The sequence below is a fragment of the Neovison vison genome, chromosome 7, assembly GCF_020171115.1.
Source record: "Neovison vison isolate M4711 chromosome 7, ASM_NN_V1, whole genome shotgun sequence".
Classification (NCBI taxonomy): Eukaryota; Metazoa; Chordata; class Mammalia; order Carnivora; family Mustelidae; genus Neogale; species Neogale vison.
Window position 1 is genome coordinate 147,618,944 of NC_058097.1, and position 26,017 is coordinate 147,644,960.

General features: G+C 37.3%; 1 protein-coding gene across 1 annotated transcript in view; it reads right to left on the bottom strand.

Annotated features, from left to right (window-relative positions):
* Window positions 1-26,017, bottom strand: part of UVRAG (UV radiation resistance associated) — a 305,816-nt gene that overhangs the window by 99,280 nt on the left and 180,519 nt on the right. Inside the window, exon 12 of the mRNA XM_044258508.1 lies at window positions 18,830-18,995. Coding sequence (XP_044114443.1) covers window positions 18,830-18,995 — 166 coding nt within the window. The remainder of the gene's footprint in view (window positions 1-18,829; window positions 18,996-26,017) is intronic.

Below are 26,017 nucleotides of genomic sequence, written 5' to 3' on the forward strand. Positions count from 1 at the left end.
ATAATCTACTTAATTATCTAGCATAATAGAGATAAACAATAAACATCTGTAGACCACTTACATATAAAAACTACTCAGGGGCGCCTGGGTGGCTCAGTGCGTTAAGCCTCTGTCTTTGGCTCAGGTCATGATCCCAGGGTCCTGGGATCGAGCCCCGCATCGGGCTCTCTGCTCAGCGGGGAGCCTGCTTCCTCCTCTCTCTGCCTGCCTCTCTGCCTACTTGTGATCTCTCTGTCCAATAAATAAATAAAATCTTTAAAAAAAACCAACAAAACTACTCAGGAATCTAGTATACAACCAAGAGTGAAGTTGTTGGGAAAGGTTTGTACAGTTGGAGCTCTACTATCAATTATCCTCTGAAATAGATAAACTAACTGAAATTTTCACAAAGGATGAGAGCTCCTTTTTCTCTAAATGTTCACCAAATTAGGTACTAAAACAGACATTCTATTTTTGCCAGGTTGCATCTCTTCTGGTGTGAATTTGAATTTTCCTGAGCTGAGTGTCTTTTCTTATGTTATTGGACATTTAGTGCTTGTTCTTCTAGAATAGCTTCTTCACACACTAGATCCATATTCCTGTTGGGCTGATTGCTTCTTTTCTTATTGACAGTATAAAGGTTTTACTTATATATTCTAATACAGACCCTTGGTTAATCCATGTTGTAAAGAATAATTTCTGATATGTAGCTTGCCTTTTCATTCTTGCGTATGTTTTCTTTTGTTTCAAACAAGTTTTTTTTTTAATGAAAAAAATTTATGGATTTCTCATAATACGGTCTGTGTGTTTCTGTGATTTAAGAGATCCTTTCCAAACTGAAAAGTAAGGACTTGACAAGTTTTTCATTTCTACTGGAATGAAGCAAGATCAAAAAGTTCAGGCAGATGGGAAAAGAAATCAATGCTTGTGACAACTGCGCACATTTATTCAGGGAACAAATATTTACTGAATGACCATATGCAATGGTAATGTTATATGAATTCTTTTACTCCTCACATTTCTCTAAAGCCATTGTCTTCATTTTCAGATGAGGATAGTGAGATGAAATAAACTGATTCAAGGTGTGTTTAATGCCAAAGTTCTTTCAAAAGACTGAAATGGGAAGGCCATAACTTCTCCTTTCCTAAGTTTAGAATACACAGTTTTTATTATTTAAATAGCAATATGGTTTATCCCTATTAATACACACAAAAGTGAATGTGTATTTATGTCAAATTAGTCATATATTTATCATAACCAGTCTGTGATCCAAAACACTGGGATCGAGTCCCGCATCGGGCTCTCTGCTCAGCAGGGAGCCTGCTTCCCTCTCTCTCTCTCTCTGCCTGCCTCTCTGCCTACTTGTGATTTCTCTCTGTCAAATAAATAAATAAAATCTTTAAAAAAAAAAGTATATTATTATGCCTTGAATTAATGTATATTGATATTAACCATGTATAGCTAATCAACTTTGAGAGTCAATCTTATTTTTACATAGACTGAAGACTAAAATATAAACTTTTACTTCTTTTATCTATGCCTAAAGAAAACTGCTGAGCAACTTCAAGTGAAGTCACTTACAAGGCTAGGTGAAGACACTGGAAGCTTTGGTCATTGGACAGGTGTAATACCTCGTTGGTGTCAGTGTATGTGTCCGTCTGCTGCATCTAGCCTCAGCTGGAACATCTCCTAATCTTCTTCTACACTCAGAAGCTCTGATGTTTAGGGCTCATGTCATGCATGCCTATGCTGGCCACCCCCAACTCAACCCCATTCTGATCTCCAAGGTGGCCCTTATCATGCTATACATGACTATCTTGCCTACTTATTGTCCATTCCTGATGCCACGTCAACAGTGAATGATTTTACCTAATGCTGGCATCTTGAGGAGTAACCAATAATGGACTAGTTCTCAATACATGGTTTGACTGCTGTGATGTAATAAGCCTTTTATATTTTAACTCTTTGTGAATTAACTATATATGAGTTAGCTCTCATATCAATTTTTTTATTTCAAGGAATTAGAGAAGAAAAACACTATGAAAATGAATTAATCATTTAATTTGATTTAGAAGTTATGTTTGGTGATCTTATTAGTTATAAAAGAGGTATAAAAATACGGCAGCAAATAGAACTCTGGTTAAAGGAATGGCATAAATTAGTTTTCTAATGATACTATTATCCAGGACATAAATGTTATCCTTAGAAAATTGTCTAAAGAGGGACACCTGGGTGGTTCAGTGGGTTAAGTCTCCAACTCTTGGTTTTGACTCAGGTCATCATCTCAGGGTCTTGGGGTGGAGTCCTGCATCAGGCTCTTCCTGCTCAGCATGGAGTCTGTTTCTCCGCCACCCCCCCAACCTCTGCTCTTCTCCCTCCTCATGCTCAGTATCTCTCTCTTTCTCTCTTGCTCTCTCTCAAATAAACAAATAAAGCTTAAAAAAAAAAAGAGAGAAAACTGTCTGAAGAGCTATTATTATATGACGTTTTGGGAAGTTAAAATAAAGTTCACATGTACCTAAAAATAATTTTCTTATTCTTTCCATGCATTTGCTTCTTCAGAAAAACAAAAGTTCACAAATCTCCTACTCCAAACTCTCTGGCATGATACAGTTATCCCCGTATCCCTCGTTATTTGTCTACCAAAAACATCTAACATGTAAGAACTAAAGAACACTGTTACTTTCAATGTAACACCAACAAAATAAAGTCTCATTTATTAGAGTAAATGATTCATTCATTCATATCAGAACCCAAAGCATCTATGCTGTCATATGATACATACTGACAGACTCCAAAAAGCCAATCCATGGGCTACCTGGAGTTCCCTGATGTTCTCTTGAGAAACACTGATTTTGCATATTTTAATAATGTAATGATCTTTACCCCATGACACCATGACATAGTCCATTATTAACTAAATATATTACCTTCCTCCACCAAGCATTGCCAAGCATTACACTGAACCTCTATTCTGATTTGGGTACACTGCAAACCAGAAAAGCACTAAGTTCAAGTTGGGGTCACATGTCAGAGTCATCTGGTTTTCTTTTTTATCCCGCTGTCCCATTATATTACTGTATTTTAATTTAGTTGGTTGCAGAAAGCTGAGATGACAATAATACTAGAGAAGACTTCCTCATCCAGATAATAACATCAGCACTATAAAAGCACACTTCATTAAAAACAACACACACAACAATATGCTTCCAAGTGTCAGCAATGAAATAGCTGCACAATTACTTTGGACTCATTTCCCACATTTCCCTTCTCTCAATGGAATGCCTAATCTTCACAAGGTGTTCATTTCCTGTCTCACCCAGCAACCACCTTCTGCATTTTTATTTTGTTGATCGCTCCTGCTTAAATTTCCATGGGGATTCCTCATTTTAAAACATGGTTTTTGCTCTCACTCCTGAACACAACCCCATCAGCACTGCTGCCTGTGCCTTGGATTACAACAGGCACTGAAGTTAATAGCTTGCCATGGTCCTAAGGGACCATATGAAATAATGATTGTCCTGGCCAGAGTATCTAGAGTTAAAACTATAGGCCTACAGTGTGGAGTGTCAGATTACCTAACAGCATTTGCAAAAACTGAACATCCCTTTTGCTCTCCTAATTCAATTCAAGAAATATTTATTGAGTGTCTACACAATACAAGGCTCTCTGCAAGGCAATGGGGTAAGTTTGATGCCAAGTAAGACGCACTGAAAATATTCTGGATAAGAAGAGGACAGACAGGGGTGCCTGGGTGGCTCAGCGGGTTAAGCTTCTGCCTTCGGCTCAGGTCATGATCTCAGGGTCCTGGGATGGAGCCCCGCATCTGGCTCTCTGCTCAGCAGGGAGCCTGCTTCCTCCTCTCTTTCTGTCTGCCTCTCTGATTACTTGTGATTTCTCTCTCTCTCTCTCTCTCTGTCAAATAAATAAATAAAATCTTTTTTTTTTTTAAAAAAAGGACAGACAACTCTAGCACATGACTTGCATCACTGAAGTGTTGTTAAATGAAAAGAGTATACATAAACTTACTTCATTCTGAGATACTACTCAGACAGTAGGATTAAGGAAGGCTATGAGAGTACATCAAATGATGGGAAATCAAGAAAGAGTTGATGAGAAAAGTTTTAGGGAAAAAGAGTAGGGTTTTATGTACAATTCCAGGCATTCCAGATAAGCAGAATAGCACAAAAAGTATCAAGGTGAAAAATAATGTAATATATCTGAAAACCAACAGTTAGACTGAAGCACTGGTTATGAACTCAGAGGGAACTGGGATAAGACCAAAAAAGTAAGTAGCAGGCCAGGCTGGCAACCAATTTTTTTTTTAACATGATCTATTTTCCTTCAGCACTCAGTAAACTGATACCTTCTTTTACATTTATTTATTTATGTCCAGTCTTCCAAACTGATACCTTCTAAGATACAGACACTTGCTTGACTCATTAGTAGATAATAGGCACTAACCTCCCTGCAGAGTTGAAGTCAAAGAGCCAAGTCTTCAGACCTGGAAGTTTTTCCCCTACACTCTGGGAAACCTCATTAGTCCTTTGCATTTTTCACCACTGAAAAAAATGATGTACCTCGTGGCATTGTTATAAAAGAAAACCTAATGCTATGACACGGCGTTGCATTTTCGATTCTCCTTAACTTTTCCTTATGCCTACCTTTCCTTGTAGCATCTACATTTAATAAAAAAGTTACATGGCTGCCTGGAATTCCTGTTGCAAAGCTCAATGTATACACAAGAGTAGCTGCAGATTTTACTAAGCATCTTCTGTGTGACAAGCACTGTGCTTCATTTACTCCTCATAATAACCTAGTGGCATAGGTATGTATTGTATCAGGCTAACGAAGACTCAGAGAGGACATTTCTACAGTTGCTCAGTGATAAGAGGTCTGAAGCCCATGTAATTCCAAAGCTTTAAAAAATTGGAAATAAAAAACAAAACAAACCCTACCAATTTTAATCAGTTGAGGCAAGAGAGAAGGAAAGGCATCTTACACTGCACCTTTTAGAGGAAAAACAAATGTCAAGTGAGCCAACTGATAAATGGGATTTAAATAATTAACATTTTCCATGAGAACTTAACAGCGTGACTTAACGTACAAGAATTCACATCATGGCATTTTCATCAGAGATTTCCCTAAATCAGGAGAAGAGGTATTTCAGTCTCATATACAGTCCCTTCTTTTTTTTTTTTTTTTTTTTTGAAATTAAAAGTAAGTATTTATTTATTTTTCTGTGTTCCAGGTCCCTTCAGAGAGTCTGATGTAATCTTAAGAGCCCTAAAAGAAAATTATATGTTCACAAATCATTTTCTTAACAATTTCAAAAGGTCATGAACTCTCTGAAACCCAAGTTCCATGAAGATAGAGTGAATCTGGGATCACTTTTACAGACATTTTGGAACACTTGATACGCAAAAGATACTATGTTAAATGAGGTAGCTTCATAAACCCAGTAGATCTGCTCTTTTACCAAAGTTGAGCTATCATTTCTTTTTTTTTTTTATTTTTTTTTTTATTTTATTTTTTTTTTCCAATTTATTTATTTTCAGAAAAACAGTATTCATTATTTTTTCACCACACCCAGTGCTCCATGCAAGCTGTGCCCTCTATAATACCCACCACCTGGTACCCCAACCTCCCACCCCCCCCGCCACTTCAAACCCCTCAGATTGTTTTTCAGAGTCCATAGTCTCTCATGGTTCATCTCCCCTTCCAATTTACCCAAAAGCACATACCCTCCCCAATGTCCATAACCCTACCCCCCTTCTCCCAACCCCCCTCCCCCCAGCAACCCACAGTTTGTTTCGTGAGATTAAGAGTCACTTATGGTTTCTCTCCCTCCCTATCCCATCTTGTTTCATGGATTCTTCTCCTACCCACTTAAGCCCCCATGTTGTATCACCACTCCCTCATATCAGGGAAATCATATGATAGTTGTCTTTCTCCGCTTGACTTATTTCGCTAAGCATGATACGCTCTAGTTCCATCCATGTTGTCGCAAATGGCAAGATTTCGTTTCTTTTGATGGCTGCATAGTATTCCATTGTGTATATATACCACATCTTCTTGATCCATTCATCTGTTGATGGACATCTAGGTTCTTTCCATAATTTGGCTATTGTGGACATTGCTGCTATAAACATTCGGGTGCACGTGCCCCTTTGGATCACTACGTTTGTACCTTTAGGGTAAATTCCCAGTAGTGCAATTGCTGGGTCATAGGGCAGTTCTATTTTCAACATTTTGAGGAACCTCCATGCTGTTTTCCAGAGTGGTCGCACCAGCTTGCATTCCCACCAACAGTGTAGGAGGGTTCCCCTTTCTCCGCATCCTCGCCAGCATCTGTCATTTCCTGACTTGTTGATTTTAGCCATTCTGACTGGTGTGAGGTGATATCTCATTGTGGTTTTGATTTGTATTTCCCTGATGCCGAGTGATATGGAGCACTTTTTCATGTGTCTGTTGGCCATCTGGATGTCTTCTTTGCAGAAACGTCTGTTCATGTCCTCTGCCCATTTCTTGATTGGATTATTTGTTCTTTGGGTGTTGAGTTTGTTAAGTTCTTTATAGATTTTGGACACTAGTCCTTTATCTGATATGTCGTTTGCAAATATCTTCTCCCATTCTGTCAGTTGTCTTTTGGTTTTGTTCACTGTTTCCTTTGCTGTGCAAAAGCTTTTGATTTTGATGAAATCCCAAAAGTTCATTTTTGCCCTTGCTTCCCTTGCCTTTGGCGATGTTCCTAGGAAGATGTTGCTGCGGCTGAGGTCGAAGAGGTTGCTGCCTGTGTTCTCCTCAAGGATTTTGATGGATTCCTTTCTCACATTGAGGTCCTTAATCCATTTTGAATCTATTTTTGTGTGTGGTGTAAGGAAATGGTCCAATTTCATTTTTCTGCACGTGGCTGTCCAATTTTCCCAACACCATTTATTGAAGAGGCTGTCTTTTTTCCATTGGACATTCTTTCCTGCTTTGTCGAAGATTAGTTGACCATAGAGTTGAGGGTCTATTTCTGGGCTCTCTATTCTGTTCCATTGGTCTATGTGTCTGCTTTTGTGCCAGTACCATGCTGTCTTGATGATGACAGCTTTGTAATAAAGCTTGAAGTCCGGAATTGTGATGCCACCAACTTTGGCTTTGTTTTTCAATATCCCTTTGGCTATTCGAGGTCTTTTCTGGTTCCATATAAATTTTAAAATTATTTGTTCCATTTCTTTGAAGAAGATGGATGGTACTTTGATAGGAATTGCATTAAATGTGTAGATTGCTCTAGGTAACATAGACATTTTCACAATATTTATTCTTCCAATCCAGGAGCATGGAACATTTTTCCATTTCTTTGTGTCTTCCTCAATTTCTTTCATGAGTACTTTATAGTTTTCTGAGTATAGATTCTTAGCCTCTTTGGTTAGGTTTATTCCTAGGTATCTTTACAGTCCCTTCTTGATAAACACACTTCTTCCATCTCCCAAGTGTTTGCTTAAAAGTACTACATTTATAGTTAGCATACTATCTTCTGGGCTTGCTTTCTTCAATGGGCCATATTAAAGTGAATTCTTAGTTAATTTGTTACATGACCTTGCTTAATATCAGCCTGTTTCTCTATATGTGAACTGAAGAGTTAAATCATACAACCTAATAATACACTGGCTCTAAAACACAATAAATCTGTAATTCTGCATAGATATAAACATTTTTTTTTCCCATCTTCTATTCATTCCATGGTGTTCCCTTAGGTAGTTATAATGGAGCTAGACTACAGACATTTGGTAAAGTTTTCATACTAACAGATTTTTATTCCTGGGTCATATTCCTGTAATCAAGTGGAAAATCTGAAAGAATGGTTTCATTCATTTCAGTAATATTAGTCACCTTGAAAAATATTTGTTTGATGATACTTTTAAGTTATACATTAAGGAAAAAATTTAAAAACAAAAAACAAAAAACACCAAAGCATGTGGTCTACCCAACTGCCTGAAGTCATCACATTCATTGTTCAATTTAAAGGTCTGAGATCCAGGGTACTGAGTGTTCTAAATGCCAGCATCTGAGCAACAACCTATAATAAAATGAAGATGAAAGGTTATAAAGAATGTTCTAATTTATAGGATAAACAGTAGAAGAGTTGAAAATTAAAGCCATAGCACTGAAGCCTAAGCGTGATGTGAAAATCTCTACTTCTGGAAGGAGGCCATGGGATTTAATTGGATGCTATGAAAGCAAACAGATGCTAATTTAGTGAAAACAGCAACCCATTTCTGAAGGGTCTGCATTAAAACAGCTTGATTAACAAACAGAAGCTGAGGAGTCTTATAGGAAGGAGTCTATAATTCTTAATATAAGATGTGTCAGCAGGTGGTTAAGTATGTCTAAAGCAGGTAATAATAAAAATGAAGAGTCAGAAGTACAGCAGTCTGAAAACATTTATGTTTTTAATATAAGTTTTATACCAACAAAAACCCAGATGCTGGTCACTATTACTATAGAGAATTTCCTTCTTTGCAAGCAACGTTCATGGTATCCTAACTCTTCAAGGGGATGCCATTAGAAAAATTCTCATTCATTTATTCAACAAGTCAGTGTTGCCATGCCAAAAAGTAGGCTGAAGGAATACAGAAATAGGGAATTGCTCAGCTCATGGCCACTCTGAAAATGCCTGTTTCCTCCTTCCTGGCAAAATGCAATCAAGTTATGCTGAAAGGGGAGCTCCATAAACATGCCACAGACCTGCCCCAGTGGCTGCTAGAAAAAGAAAAGACTCTAGTCACAGGACTGGAACATGTCTGGCCAGTCCTTATATGTAGGTATACATGACTGCCTTGTGTATTCAGTCACAGAAAAGGTGTTAGATCGTTCAAACAGACCATTCATTCTCTCATGAGCATCAGAACCACAGGCAATGACTATGATCTGGGTCCAATATTAGCTGTTTTCGAACACATCACACTTTCTTTATATACTCTAAAACTTCTGTCTCTATAAGAAATCAGAATCAGCCAAGTAAAAAAGGCATCTCTCAGGGTTCACTCAGGATCTTCCACAGGAATAAACAAAACAATGAAGGAAATGGGAAAAGCAGCATTTACATGTCTCTAGGTTCCAATGATTCCATTATAGACAAACAGCTAAGCATCTTTTAGTAATTTGGATTCATAAAAGCCTTGTCGTGGACAGGTCAGGAAGTTTCAAGAGTGCCTGCCAATTACACCACTCCTTCTGAGAGTAAAATAACCAACTTAAGGTGTTGTTTGAGGGCTTGAAAAAGCCATATGCTCCGACCCGCTATGTCCTAGCTCAATGATCGTTTCAGTAATCCATCCGGAATGTATCATCTAGCAAACAGTTAAGTAGCGCAGTAACAATGACTAATACATTTCATTTTAAAAATCACTTTAAAACCCACTTTTCAGTCCTCAGTGAAAGAAGACATAAAGGGTAAAAGAACACTGTGGCTGGATTCTGGTTACATTCCTTCGTGTTTTGTGGTCTGAGCCTCAAAACGAACGCAGCACAGATTTCAGAGTTTCCCTTTACAGTGTGCAGGTGCACGAGTGACGGTTTAGGCAAGGCATCGGTCCAAACCTGTGTTTCAAACAGGCCAGACAAAGCAAAGAACTAGTCTCCACCCACGCGCACAGCAAAACTGGCCAAATAGGTCTCTGAACTCCCCTGTTCATGTGCCAATAGCCAGATGAAGCAGGTAATCAGACAGGGCAGAGGTTGAGGATTCCTAGGCCCATTACAACAAGTGTAACGCATCCGATGAGTCATTCAATTCCATCTCCCATGAAGACCTGATTCCATCTAATAACCTGGAAATGCTTTCATCAACACTGACAAACTCAGGAGAAAAGAAAACCAGGTCTCTGCTCTTTCAGTGATCCAGGCTAAGTATAACTGAGAGACTGATTGAATCAACAAGCATAAGCAATAAATTAACATTTATATATCTACATGTACATCAATGTTGTTCCAAAAAGTATACAAAGTGCTTTACTAAACTGCATAGAGCCACCTAAAATATCTGATAGTTTATAAAATCTGAGATAGCATCTTTTGCGAACTGCAGCATTCATTTATGCACCACTAAGAAAAGATAATGCCATTAATTATAAGAGGCACCCCATTTTTAGCAATATCAAAATGTCAAAAATACTTATATTAGAATCAATAAAATACAATATATGTTTCAGTAAAGGGGGAAGATAGCAGTAAAATGCAAAAATTAGTTCACAAAAATGCAATTCCTGTGTTTCTTGTGGCTGCCAAAGAAACACCTAAATCAAGCTGGCCTCCCAAACTAGTTAGGAAAATAAATTAATTGATAAATTACTGCTACTACTCACACTGTGGCATAGTATTGGGAGTTGCCCACATGTTAAGCTGCTCCTTCATAAATTAAAGTGTGTAGCTGATCTGGAGAGAGAGTATCATTTTGAGGGACAGCTTTCCTTCAAGCTCCCCAACTGCTTTTCCTACATAGCTAATATTTTAAGTCAGATCACCATGTATAATAAGTCAGATCACCACGTACAAAATTGATTAAAAAACACAGAGTTTTAAAGTTTGTTTAATATGGAAGCTAGAGAATATTAGGAGGGTGACCACTCTCAAAACTACAAGGTCATCTTCTGTGGTCATGCTTAATTAAAATCACAGGTCCCTTCATCCCTTGTAAGTAATGTTTTCCTTCATTAAACAAACAAATGGAATGATGGCAGCAAAAACAGGGGAGGAGGTAGATCTAAGGACTTGTCCCTCCAGGAATTTTTTTTTTTTTTAAAGCAAAAGCTGTTAGACAACTTTACTAGAACTCTGAAAAAAGTCAAAAGTGCACAAACAATAGGCTGAACACTGAATCAAGAACAAGGAAACTCAAAATCAAGAGAAAAGTTTCACAGAATTTCTACTCACACCATCTGTAACTCCCTCTCCAGCAGTGATCTTGAAGAAAGGAGTCTGCCACTGTGCGGCCTTGATCCCAAGTGCATAAGGGAGCCAAGCAGACTTTATTCTAAAAAAATCTGTCTGTCCTAACTTGTCTAGGGGCTACTTGAAGTACTAACAAGGCGCTTGCCTTGACTTTGCCTAGTCAAAACTACTCACTCAGAAGTGAAAAGCAGGGGACATTGTTCAAGATATAAGGCAAAATCCGACAGTCTCCTTGTATGGAAGATCAAGGCTGAGACGTACAAAAGACTGTCTAAAGCCTGGGAGGTAAATTTGCAGAGAGTTTCTTTGAAAAATCAGTGTTTTCAAAAGTGCCCATATAAACTGAGGAAGACAGAAGTTACCTACATGCCCATAATAGGACGCATACTCAGAAAAGACCTGAGAAGGCCCTAGGCTTTCACCTCTGGCTGATTGCTAGGCTTACTGAAAGCAGGAAGTGAAGGCTTCATGTTGAAATGAAAGGACACCAGACAAACTCAAAGCTGTACAAAAAAAAAAGAGATCTCCAGAAAGGTAACTGCATAGGTGAATGAAAAAGACAGTATTATGGGCACACAGCGTATAAAGATGTAACTTCTGACAATAACAACATAAAGGTGGGAGGACTGAGATACAGAGGGGTGGAATTTTGTATACTATTAAAGCTAAGTTGTTATCAATTCAAACTTGACTGTTACAAATATAGGATATTAGCTGTAATCCCCAGGGTAATGAGTAAGAAAATATCTTTAAAATATACTGAAAAGGAAGTGGTATACCAAATTAGAAATGTGTACTGAATCAAAAAGGTGGAGGGCAGTAATAGGAAAAATGAAGCACAAAAAGGTATAAGAAATACAGAAAACAAATAGCAAAATGAAAGCAAATAGTCCTTCCATACAAATAATTATATTAAATGTAAATAGATTAAACTCGGGGCGCCTGGGTGGCTGAGTGGGTTTAAGCCTCTGCCTTCAGCTCAGGTCATGATCCCAGGGTCCTGGGATCGAGCCCCACATTGGGCTCTCTGCTCGACGGAAAGCCTGCTTCCTCCTCTCTCTGCCTGCCTCCCTGCCTACTTGTGATCTCTCTCTCTCTATCAAATAAATAAATAAAATCTTTCAATAAAAATCTTAAAAAAAATAAAGAGATTAAACTCACCAATCAAAGACAGAGATTTGGAGAACTGATAAAAAAACATAATCCAACTATATGCTCTTTATAAGAGATTCATTTTAGATCAAACATACAAATAGGTTCAAAGTTTAAAGATGGAAAAGATGTTCCATGTGTACAGTAATCAAGGGAAAGTTGGTGTGGCTATACTAATAATTATACTAATAATAATTAAAGACAAAACAATCTTTAAGTCAAAATTGTTACAAAAAGCAAAAAAGATTGGGGCATCTGGGTGGCTCAGTTGGTTAAGTGTCTGCCTTTGGCTTAGATGGTGATCCTGGTCTGGGAGTCCTGGGATGAAGAGCCCCAGGTAGGCTCTCTCCTCAGCAGGGAGTTTGCTTGCCCCTCCCCTCTACCCCTCCCTCCTGCTCATGCTTTCTTTCTCAAATAAATAAAATCTTTAAAAAAAAAAAAAAGGAAAATAGGTCAATGAAAGGGTCTATTCATCAAGAAGAAATAACAACTAAAAACAGAAGCACCAAACAAAAGAACCCCAAAATATATGAAGCAAACATTAACAGAAATGAAGAAACAGTCCTACAATAATAGTTCAAGAGTGTATTTAATACTATACTTTCTTTTTATTTATTTATTTATTTATTTATTTATTTTTATTATTTTTTTCCCCAATTTATTTATTTTCAGAAAAACATTATTCATTATTTTTTCACCACACCCAGTGCTCCATGCAAGCTGTGCCCTCTATAATACCCACCACCTGGTACCCCAACCTCCCACCCCCCCGCCACTTCTCAATAATGGATAAAAATATCTAGAGAAAAGATCCATGAAGATATAGAGGACCTGACAATACTATAAAACCAACTAGACTTAACAGATATATATATATATATATATATATAGAATACTGCATCTAACAACAGTAGAATACACAGTCTTCTCAAAAGCATGTGGAACATTCTCTAAGATAGATCATGTTAGGCCACAAAACAGTCATAAAAATGTTAAAATACTGAAATCATAAATTATTTTCTCCATCACAATGGAATGAAACTAGATATCAATAAATAAAGAAAACGAGAAAATTCAAATGTATGAGAAAATTAAATTCTCCTAAACAACCAATGAAGGGAATTAGAAAGTACTCTGAGATGAATGAAAATAAAAATAAAACATACTAAATTAATACAATGTGGGAATTTATAGAATTAAACACTGACATTAAAAAAAGAAAGGTCTTGGGGTGCCTAGGTGGCTCAGTCGGCTGGGCACCTGACTCTTGCTTTCTGTTCATGATTTCAGGGGTGATGGGATTGTGGGATTGAGCCCCATGTCAGGCTTTGTAGTCAGCGTAGTCTGCTTGTCCCTCTCCCTTCCCCTCCCCTCCCCCCACACCTCTCCCTCAGCTCATGCCTGGGGCACTCTCTCTCTCTCCCAAATCAATCAATCAATCAATCAATCAATATCTTCAAAAAAGGGAAAGATCTTACGTCAGTGTAACCTAAACTTTACATCTACAGAAGCAGAAAACAAAAGCCAAAGCTAGCAGAATGAGGGAAATAACAGGTTAGAGTGGAGATAAAATAGAGAATAAAAAAGCAGTAGAGAGAATCAATGAATGACAGATGAGACTGAGAGCAGCTTATTAGTCACATATACTCATAGCCTAGGGGAGGAGGACACTACCATGGAATGCAGGATTACATGGGATTACATACAGAAAGACTGTGAACAACCAGGGTCTGTGGGAGACAGACTTTTTTTGTATTAAAAGGAGGCAGTGCTGACTGGTTCTTGTGGGAAGATGTGATTGGTTTCTTTCCACAATTCCCCAGCTGGCAAGGAACTGAAATTTACCACTGAGGAATTAGAAGAAACTACACCTAGGTCCCTGAATAAGGAAGAGTCTTATTTAGATAAGGGACCTTTATCCACAGGAACAGCAAAGGGAGGGGATATTCTAGGCCTTCCAGGTTTCACCAGGTGTCAAGGCAGCACATAATATATACCTTAGTTTTAGGCCTTAAACTCTAACAAATGGGAAGAAAATACTTACAAATGATGTAATGATAAGGATCTAGTATCCAGAATACATAAAGAAGTCTTCCTGTTCAACAATTAAAAAAAAAAAAAGAATGATCCAATTGAAAAATGCGCAGAAGACTTGAACAGATATTTCTCCAAAGAAAATAAACAAATGGCAGCAAGGACATGAAAAGATGCTTAACATCATTAGTCATTAAGGAAATACAAATGAAAATTACAATGATATACTACTTCACACCGGAAATGTAAACTGGTGTGGCTGCTGTGGAAAACAATTTGGAGGTTCCTCAAAGAGTTAAACATAGAATTACCGTATGACCCAGCAATTCTACTCCAAGATGTATATTCAAAAGAACTAAAAGTGGATACTCATATACGTGTACATGAATGCTCATACAGCACTAGGCACAACTGCCAAAGGTGGATATGACCCAAATGTTTGTCAACAGATAAATGGATGAACAAAATGTGGTATTACATTCAATGGAATATTATTCAGCTGTAAATGTGAACGAAGTACTGATTCTGCTACAACATGGATACCCCCGAAAACACAAGCTTTGAAAGAAACCTTAAACAAAAGATCACATCTTATATGACTCAATTTATATGGAATATCGAGAATAGATAAAGCTACATAGACAGAAAGCAGATGGGTCACTACCAGGGGTTGAGGGAAGGGGGCACTGGGTGGGGGAAGAATAGGGAGCGACTGCTTAAGAGTACAGGGTTTTCTTTTGAGGTCATGAATTGTTTTGGAAACAGACAGAGGTGGTGGTTGCACAACACTGCAAACATATTAAATGCCACTGAATTGTACACTTTTTTTTTTAACACTTTAAAAAAGTTAATCTTATGTGAATTTCACATCCACTTTTTAGAAAGAGAAAAGAAAACACATCAATGTCCCCTTCTGTAACACATACATGTTTCAGGATCTCTTTATGTTTCTGAAACTGAAAAAAAAAATACTTCAGCTATCAACTAATCAGTGGATTTAAAAGGCACTGACTTAAACTAAACTAAACCCGCGTTCCCTGCCCTCTATCTATAAGCCAAGGGTCACTGCCCTACCAGATACAACACTAAATTCTACCATTTGGTGCCTACCTTTCCTGCCTCTCCTCTTGCAGTTTCCTAAATATAGTGGAGGGTATTTCATTTTTTCATTACTATGAAAACAATAGTCTCTCAATCTAGAACAGCAGTTCTCATCCCCAACTGCACATTAAAATCACTTCAGGAGCTTTAAAAAAAAAACAACAAACAAAAAAACCCCCTCATGTCTGGGCCCTGTTAACTGAATCAGAATTTCTGGGGAAGAAGCCAGGAATCTGGGGGTCAGAAGCTCATTTTTAAAGGCTCCCCAGATGACAATAATGCTCAGCCAGTGTTGAGAATAACTGACCTAGAATCATCTATATCCACTTCCCTTTAGCCAAGTGTAGTGTTTTCTAAACTTCATCATTCACATAACAGTTTTGGAAAGTTGTCTTTTTCTAGAAATGTAGCCAATTGCATTGAATTTCAAATTGATAGGCATAATGTTGTTCCTAAGATCTTATCTTTTAATGTCTATATATCTGTAGTGACATCTTTTCCCCCCTTTACTTATACTAGTTGTTTTGCCTGTCTCCTCTTTCTAAGGGTTTATCTATTTTCCAGTTGTTTCAAAGACTAGAACTTTTTTTTTAAAATAAAGATTTTACTTATTTATATGCCAGAGAGAGAGAGGAAGAGAGTGCACAAGCAGGGAGAGAGGCAGGCAGAGGGAGAAGCAGGATCCCTGCCAAGCAAGGAGCTGATGCAGGACTTGATCCCAGGACCCTGGGATCATGACCTGAGCTAAAGGCAGACACTTAACCAACTGAGCCGCCCAGGCGTCCCAAAGGCTAGATGTTTTGCCTGTAATTTTTTCTCATTGTTCAGTTGTCCATCTAATTTCTGTTCTTACCCTTCTTTCCTTCCTTCTAACTTCTTAGGGTTTAATGAACTCCTCTTTCTCTGGGGATTTCAAAAGGAGACTTAGATGAATGATTTCTAAATCTTTCTTTTTTCCTAATGCACACTTTTAAGGAAATAAATTTCTTTCTGGAAACAGATTTAGCTTTACCTTACAAGCTTTTATATGCTATATTCTCTTATCATTTAGTTTAAAACAATTTCAAACTTCCTTTATGTAGTTCCTTCTTTGGCCTATAGGTTTTACAGAAGTACATTGTTTAATACCTACACGTTTGGGGATTTTATTATTGATTTCTATTAATTTCCACCATGGTCAGTAAACATACTGTAAATTACTTCAATCTCTTGAAATTTGTTGAGGCCCAGCATAATCAATTTTGGTAAATGTCACATGAATACGTGAAAAAGAATGTACTTCTTGTTATATGCAACTAATGAATTATTGAACACTACATCAAAACCGAATGATGTACTATATATATGTTTGGCTATCTGAACATTATAATAATAAAAGAAAAAGAATGTACATTCTATAGCCATTGGTGCAATATTCTTTACCCATAACTCAGGTCTAGTTCATTGCACTGCTCAAGTCTTTTAGATTCTGATTGTTTTATCTGCTTTTTCTAATAATTAGTAAAAAAAAAATTCTTTTTTTTAAAGATTTTATTTATTTATTGGACAGACAAAGATCATAAGTAGGCAGAAAGGCAGGCAGAGAGAGAAGAGGGGAAGCAGGCTCCCTGTTGAGCAGTTAGCCCAATGTGGGGCTCGAACTCAGGACCCTGGGATCATGACCTGAACTGAAAGCAGAGGCTTCAACCCACTGAGCCACCCAGGCGCCCCTAAGTGTAGTTTTTTATTCAGCCTGACAATCCTTATTTTTAAATAATATATTAATGACATTTACATTTAATGTAACTCGAGAACATGTCTGAGTTCATAAAGTACAAATTCACTATTTGTACCACTTATTTAATGTTCATTTTCCTTTCTTTTCTTGCCTTGTTTTGGATTAATAAAGTATTCAAAATTTTTTTCTATTTATATCATCTATTAATTTTTTGCTTATACCCAACAATTCTTTTAATAGTTATGAGATTATGACATACATCCTTGATTAGTAGTTTACTATAAAGCAGTATCTTTACCCTTTTCTAGACAATGCCAGGATCTTAGACTACTTTAACTCCATTTCCACTTCGCAACTCTTGTTAGTCATGCATTATAATTCCACGTATGTATTATGTGTATGTATTTCATATTTTATGACCCTACCATTTGTTTTGTAGTCAAAATTAATTTAGATATACTCATACTTACGTCTTTTTTTTTTTTTTTTAAGATTTTGTTTATTTGTCAGACAGAGAGAGTGCACAAGCCGGAGGAGTGGCAGGCAGAGGGAGAAGCAGGCTCCCCACTGAGCAAGGAGCCCAAAGTGGGACTTGATCCCAGGACCCTGGGATCATAACCTGAGTCAAAGGCAGATGCTTAACTGACTGAGCCACTCAGGCATTGCACATACTTACCCTACTGGTTTTTTTCCTTCCTCAAATATTTTCACGTTTCTGTGCTATGTTTACTTTTATTCTGTGTTTAGTATTTCCCTTAGCATGGGTCTGCTGGGATGCACCTTCTCAGTTTTGATGGTCTGAAATGTCTTTTATTTTGCCTTTAATTTGAAGGATATATTTACTGAGTATAGAATTCTAAGTTGGCAGTACTGTTTTATAGTACTTAAAAAAAAAAAAAAGATTTATTTATTTAAGGGGGAGTAGGAAGTGGCAGAGGGAGTGGGAGAGAGAAACCCAAGCTTGACACTGGGCTCCATCTCATGACCCTGAGATCAGAACCTGAGCTGAAACCAAGAGCTGGACGCTTAACTGACTGCACCACCCAGGCATACCTGTTTTATAGTACTTTCAAAATATCATGGCATCACCTTTATGGTTCCTAAAGATTCTATTGGGAAATTAGCTTTCAGTCTAGTTAATGCTCTTTGATGTTAATCTTTTTCTTCTAGGCACTTTTAATATTTTCACTTCATCTTTGGTTTTCAGCTATTTTACTATAATTTCCCTAAGTATGTTTGCTTTATACTTATAATGGGTTGTATTTAATGCTTCTAGAATTTGTAGCTTAATGTGTTTCATCAAATTTGAAAAATTTTGTCACTAGTCTTAAAATAATGCATTTACCCTATGTATTTTCTTCTCCCTCCTTGTGATCCCAATTATACATATCTTAGACATTTTTATTGGGTCCTACATAAGTCTAGCACTTTTCTATATAATCCATCTCTTGTGCCTTCTTTTTTGTTGTTGTTGTTGTGCCTTCTTTATGCCTTCAATCAATATATTTTCTGCTGACCTCTTTTCCAGTTCACTAATCTACTTTTCAGACATGTACAACCTGCTGCCCTTTTATGCTCTTCTTGCTTGTCTGACAAATATTTAATCATTTCACTTGGCGACTGGCAGGAAATAGGTACTATATGAACATCTGCGGAGTATATAATACTTTTTTCTCACAAAACCAAATTAAATGAGTCAACCCTGCTATCATTAACAATTTTAGGAAATGTAAGATTTTATTTATTATAACCTAAATTAATAATCACATTCTATTTAAAAGAAATGGAGCACTTCACAAAGGATATATGAAAAATCAGCACAGTGTTGGTCATATTTCATATTTTTAACGTACTCCATGTTTCAAGGTGGCTTATGTTAAAAGTACATTAAAAAAAGATACTTACTCTCTCTCCTTTTCAGTCAGCTTATCATTGATATTATCTTTGATCGTTGATCTAGATCCCTTATGAATTATAGGATATCTTAGGGGCACTTGTAAGAAAAAGGAAATCATGGAGACCAAATGTGCTGTGTAACCAAGGGCAACAGCAATGCTTCCATCATCTTTTGCTGTAAATTCAAAAGCAGAGAAAGAGAAAACAACTATTTACCTTATAAATGTAGCTACAAGATCATACTAAATCAATTTCAAGAGATTTTATAAGAAATAACTGGTAAATAAAATATTAATCACATCTAAATTACATGAATTTTATACAAATCTAAACATACTAACATGACCTGAAATTTCACCTACTATATTTAAAAACTATTGCTCAGTAATTGCTGTGATGAGATTAACATTCCATATATATATCTTAAAAAAGAGTTCTTAGTACACTCAAATACCCAGTACTTTCTCTCCTTCCCAGCATTTTTTTTTAAAGTCAGAGATACTACCTAGTCTATCATACGATGTGAACATCAGTTTCAGAGGTTTAATCATAATGCATTATATGACCACTATATATTTTATTCATTAACAACTTTATAATCAATATAGTTGTACAGTTGTACAAATTTAAGTCTAAGGTGAAGTAAAAAAGCATGATGTATCGTTATGGGGTATGTTCTCAATATCCATAAAGATAGTGTTGCATAAATAAGACTGCAAAATTTGAAACAGGATAGGGAGGAAAAGTATTTTAAACAGTAAAAGTAAAATGTCAAAAACCAGTTACTATATATCCTATTTATGCAATTAGGCGGAAGCAACTTTGGGGAAAAAAATGCATGTGCCCTACAGTCAAACATAAGCATTTATCTTTTAAGAAGTCACAGATAATTACATTTTAAACTCATCATCTAGATTTCTGCTACTACCTACCAAGTGATAACAATCACCAGGTACTCAGAACGGAGTAATATAACAAAACGTTTTAAGCCTGCCCCAGGAGGAACAAAAAAGTAACTGTTTGGTATACAGTATTCCCAAAATACTTTTAAGAGTTCACATATACACACTCTGAAAGATTTAACACATAATCTAGACTATCTCTGGCTAGAGAAAAGCGGAAATAATTGAGGCATCTTTGGCTTGAGGGTTTCCTGATTTCGAAGGGTACCTAAACTTCAATTACTAGAAATGGTTTTCAAATTCTTTTTAATACTTACACTTATTAGCTAAGGACTACCTTCTTGTTGTAGGAACGGCCCTATGTGATCTGTTCACCAGTTCGTTCTCCACCACTGACCATCGTGGCAGATTCTTGGTTTCTTTATACACAATCAAACACTATAAAAACAGGTAACTTTCATTGTGTACTTCTCTTCTGCCTAGAACTGACTATAGTACTTTATGACAGTCATTAATTCATCAGCAATTACTAAACTGGGCACCTTTTTATATCCTATTTTGTTCATTTCATAGATGAAGAAACTAAGGGTCAAAGAAGTTAAGGATCTGTCTCAAGTACTCCAGAACTACAATAGAGGTTGGCCTGACAACAACACCTCCATCCTTAAGCACTTGACCATACTCTCTCAGAAGTGTAGTGTGGAACACGTAACAATTTCGTAACTTGGGAACCTAGACTGTACCAAGCCGATGACACACACATACTATCTCAGTTCCTTCACACTTTTCTTGTAAGGGCAAAGAACACAGAGTTACCAGTGACTTGTACTGTGCTAGACTGAGAATGGGCTTCTCGCACTAATGTCTGATGTTCTTTCAAACCAAACTGATAGGAAGGAAAGAAGAAAGGAAGGAAGGAAGAAACAGCATTCATTTCAACTGACTATTCAAACATGCCCTAACTGACAAGAATCCTAATCGTTCTTAGAGACCATGTCCTCTTCCCCCAGTCCCACCCAAATACCTTTAGTATAATGCTTTACTTCTTTTGAAGTCTGTATATCACACCACCTTAGAGACTGAAATTATATTACACTACACTGTAAATTCATTACGGTTTAATCATCGCTTCTCGGCCTTTTGGCTAAGATCAAGTGCGGTTTAATCATCATATATAATGTTACAGCTAGGAGAAACCTGAGAAATCACTGAGTCTGATGCTATCAATTTGGAGATGAGACAAATGATTTAGGTGGTATAAGAGACTTGCTCAGAACCATACAGGTAAAATCCATGAGTGATGGAATAAGACAGAGGATCATATATACACCTGTGACCCCCAAATTCCTCTATCCCTGGAGTCAGAGCCGGGACAGGAGTTCTGTCACAGGTCACGGACTCCTGTGTCTCCTGCTTTCCATAAAGGATAGGGCATATGGAAATTGAAATATTCCTATCAGTAAAAGGACTTGGTCTCTAAGAACCTTCTTTTAGAAGGGAGAGGAGAAGAAAATCGAGGAGACGATTTACAGTAATGAAGGATAATGCTGCACTAAGTTTGCACTTTCCTATATATGCTTCACACTAAGCTTTTCCTTTCCTATGTGGCCAGACAGAAAAGAATTTGCAAACTTCTGGAATGCAGGAGAAGGCCTCTTAATTAGCCTTCCAAACAGGTCAAATGCAAACTATGAGTGCTTAAAAAAAAACCCTATCCAATGCTAAAGATGCAAGCACCTACATTTTTTCATATTTCTAAAAGCTTAATATTAAGGAAGTGAGTTTGCAAATCTCGAGACCATGTCCACATATTTACTAAAAGAATAAAAAATAGTCTTCTAACATCACCTCTCTTCAATGACCCAAACAATTCTGCTTTAAGATAAAAAGGCACCCTAAGAGAAGCCTACACATGGAACTAAAAATCCAAACAGAAACAGCAAAACCTGGAAACTGGATAATACTGGAAATCAGTTTTGATTCTGGTTATTTGCACTCACCATTGTTTCCACAAGACTCCCTGCTCCACCTATTAAAGGCCCCAGGTTGTTTCCCATTCCAGGCCACAGTGCTCAGGCAGAGCCTCACTGTTAAACACCATGGTGTTGGATTTCCAATATTGAAGCTTTATATTAAAAAGCATTTTAAAGGACCACGGGTGAGGCATTACAGGGCCCAAGGGTATCCCAATACCCTCAAAAGGAAAACCACCTCCTGGTAGGGAAGTCACTTTCATCACCCCAAGACCACTGAACCTCCAGTGGGAAAATGTGAGCTCATGTGGTTAATTATGGCTATTGCTGGCCACGAACCTCAGATGTCACTTTCTGTTGCCAATCACTTCAGCTAAAAAACCAAAAGGTTTAAGGTTTCCAGCATTCCAAGATCTAAAAGACTTTCTACCTGCCAAAGCCAAAACCTGGCTCTCTGGGGTGTGCTTTTCCAGTAAGCATTAATGACGTCCCTAACACCTAATGCAGAGCAGAGGTTTGTGTTCCTTATGCTGCTCTGGGGGTGAGAAAGGTTACAGATGATAGGTTTGTTGGTGAGAAGAAGTTGAGGGACAGTGGAAGGATTCAGGGAGTAACAGGAATAAACTGTAAGACTCAGGTGTGTGAAAAAGATTCTAATTTAAACAGTGTTTTCGGGGGCTTAAAAACAAAACAAAAAATTGCAGTTTCCTCCTAATAATAATTTCCAATTTGCTTTTTAAATGTAGAAGAGTTATTGAGAGTAGCAGCTTTCGTGTAATTTTTATGATAATAAATACCATCAACCCACAACGGCCATGACAATATTAAAAATTAATTCAAATGCCCCTTTGACTTATATGTTGGACAAACTATTAATATTCAAATGCATCCAAGTACAATAAGTGATCTAAAGGCTCTTACCATCCTGCCTTCCCAATCACTGAGGCAGCTGATTTGTTAAGGAACCAAGCACCCACTGATCCAGACAGGACAAAATATTTAAGACTCTAATCACTGCCACAGCATCTATGGAATCATTCCATGTTCTCAATGAGACACTGTTTGACATATGGTCTCTCCTTTCCAAGAAATCATGCCTGCATAAAGGGATACAGACACAGAAGGAAATCTGGGTCTCATTACCACAAAAGGCTCTTGTGTTATGGATTACTTAAAAACACACACAAACAATTTTTTTTATGAGAAATGTCTCAGTCAATGGAACTCAAACGAATACCCTTCAGCAGACAACTTTCTCCCATCGTGTCCAGGCCTCTTTGGCAAACTCTACCAGTAACTTACCCATTTAAAAAAGCACAATAAAGGTTGGGCGACTATGGTAGAGTTTCCCAGACAGTGTCAACCCAAGCAATGGAAAGTCTGTCCCAGCAAAGTCTCATGAATATCACAGAATAACCAGTGTGGAGGTCCTTACTAGAGAAGGACCGAGAATGCAGCTGTTACAAAACACTAAAAAGTTGTCAGAAGTTTGGAAGAGGTTTTATTCAAAACAAGGACACAAACTGCATCATGATAGGAATAATATTAATCTTAAAATCAGGGTGACCAGAAAGCTGACCAGAAATGACTTTAGCTCTGCCACTGGCTAGTATGAGTCTCTGGAAAAATTAATTAATCTCTCTGAGCTTCAATTTTCTTGTCTTAAGAAAATGGAATACAATTCTTTCCCTCACAGAAAGAATTCATTCTCACAGTTGTGAGAATTAAATAAACAAGAAGCACCATGCACGATGTTCCATGTTACCACATTTCTCTACTCGCCCAATCTAAAATGTCCTCTTCCTCTTCTTCCAACAGGGGAATACTATTTTGTCTTTTAAGACACCTCAGGCACCATCTTCTCTGTAAAGGTTTTCCTGCTCCCCTCCTGGTGGCACTGATTATATCTACTTCTTTGAATCTTCTGTCCCCATTATGAACTTCAAAGTGCCTGACACAGAGTATGAAATCAATAAATGTGTCTCAAAGGCTTTGATTACAAGTTTAACGGCCTCACCCGGACTGAAATCTCACTGAGGTAGGAGCAACGCCCTACACCTCTTTGTGTTCTCTGAGCACGTGGCCCCACAGGTAACACCCACGAGGCACTCAATGAGTTGAGTATATGGAAGTGCCTTGCAAAATGCTAACATAAGATTTTAAAGTCTAATACCACCACATGTGCTTCTTAAAATTTCTGACTGCTAGGCCTCATAGGGATTGACTGGGGCCTTAGAGTAAAACTGCCCATTTGTTTCATTTCATCTCCCATTTCATTTTTCAGCAACTGCACTAAAAAGCTAAGCTAATTTTTTAAAGGGAAGGAAAAATATATTCGGTTTGGTGGACATACTAAGAACAGAGAGCTAATGAAAGCTAAGAAAAACTGGGAAACAATTCATATAAAACAAAAATAGAATCAAGAAACATCTCAGAGTGGAGTAAGGTGACCATCACCAATACAGATATCCTGGATTCCCCTACTGCCTCCCTGCAGATTATTCTGTATTAGCAGGAAGAGTGACTTCTAAAAACACAAATCAGCTCATGTCATCCCCTTCTTGAAGCCTTTCAGGGTCTCCCCCCTCCACTGAGAATAAAACATAAACTCCTTACAGCGGCCTCAAGGCCCTGGCTGACCCCTCCTATGTCCTCTGAGGTAACTCTTCCCCCTGCGCTCTACTCTCCAATACAGGTTTGGTCTTTTCTGTCCTTCCTTCTTTCCCTCCTACTTTCCTTCCTTTACCTCCTCTCTCTTGCAACTAATTCCAACTACCTTTATATAAATTATCTTATATGAAAAGTGCTTTCAAATATTATCTCATTCAGTTCTGACAATAAATTAGAGATATGGATATTACCTCATTTTACGGTGACAAAATTAAGCCGAGAGATTCCATGATTTGCCCAAAATATAGGTCTTTTCTCTCATACCTCCCAACCCTAAATTGTTTGCAGATATGCCAAGCCTATTCCTCCATCATGAACTTCGTGCTTCGTGCATCCTCTTCCAGCAAGCTCCTCCCCCCGATGCAGCAGAGTTAGAGTCTTTCAACCTTCAAACTTTCTGCTAAATGTTTCCCCTCAGGTCTTCTTTGACTGCTTTATCTAAAGTAGGCTCCCCTATTGTCTCTGATAGTATATTCCTTCTTATTTATTGGCTGTCTCTCTTAACAGATATTATGCTCTATGAAAGGAGAGAACGTATTTGTGTTTTCTATTATTATATCCTCAAAACCCAGCACAGTGCCTGGCATATCGGTGTGCTCAAATAATATTTTCCAATGAATGAATCCTTTGTATCCCTGGAACAGGGCTCAAGGTATTTAATAAGGTTTGTTGAATGAAGAAATGAGGAAAAAGATGTGCTATGACCTTCAGGACGTCCTAACTTTGCCCAAAATTAACACCAAAGCACATTTGTATGATTTAAAGAGATTGGAACATTTTATAATGGAAACCAAACAAATTCCAGCTAGATCATTACCTAGCTTTGTGGTATTGAGCAAGTCACTAAATAGCTCATTTATACATTGTAATATGAAATTATACCACTTTCCTTATAGGTTTCCTTTGTTTTTGTGAGGATTAAAGATTAGGCAAATGTCATGCTTTTACAGATCTAATCTGCACAACAATAACGCAGAACTGGTAAGGACATGAATCAATATGTTCATACTATTGATTAGGAAAACAATTCAAAGTATGGATGGCTTGTTCCAAACTACATGGTTTCTAGAAAGAGAACCAGGACTTTAACATAGGTTTTCCCATTCCTGTTTTATCACTCATATTATGTCCCAACTACTTCTTGTAAGGGCTGTTGTAAAGGCCAAAGGAGGTAACAAATTAGTCTGAAATGTTAAATGACCATAAATAACATTTTCTTTATTGGGAAATGGAAGAAAGTCTGAAACAAAACTAATAATGCCCCTTTTTAATAACTTCTTCCCAAATAGATAATACACCACCTTCAGGAATAATCTATGAAGCTATTTAGTAGGCCTCAAAGCACTGTACAGGCTAAGGGAAAAGAACCCACTCTGCTAACAATTAAAAAAAAACAAAACCTCTTTACCAATATGTCAAATAAAATAAGTTCTTTTCTTTGGCCTACTGGTAAAGAGATTAGGAAAATTAAAATACTATAAATATAGCAATTACTAAGAACCATAGCCTGTAATATCTTTAATGTCATTTTTTCTTACTGGAAAGAGGACAAAAATGACAGTATAATAAATGTTGAAACCATGGTAGTGGTTTCATGTTACCAGAAATGTGATTTTCTAAATAACAATAGAACAGATTAGTGTTTGTTATTC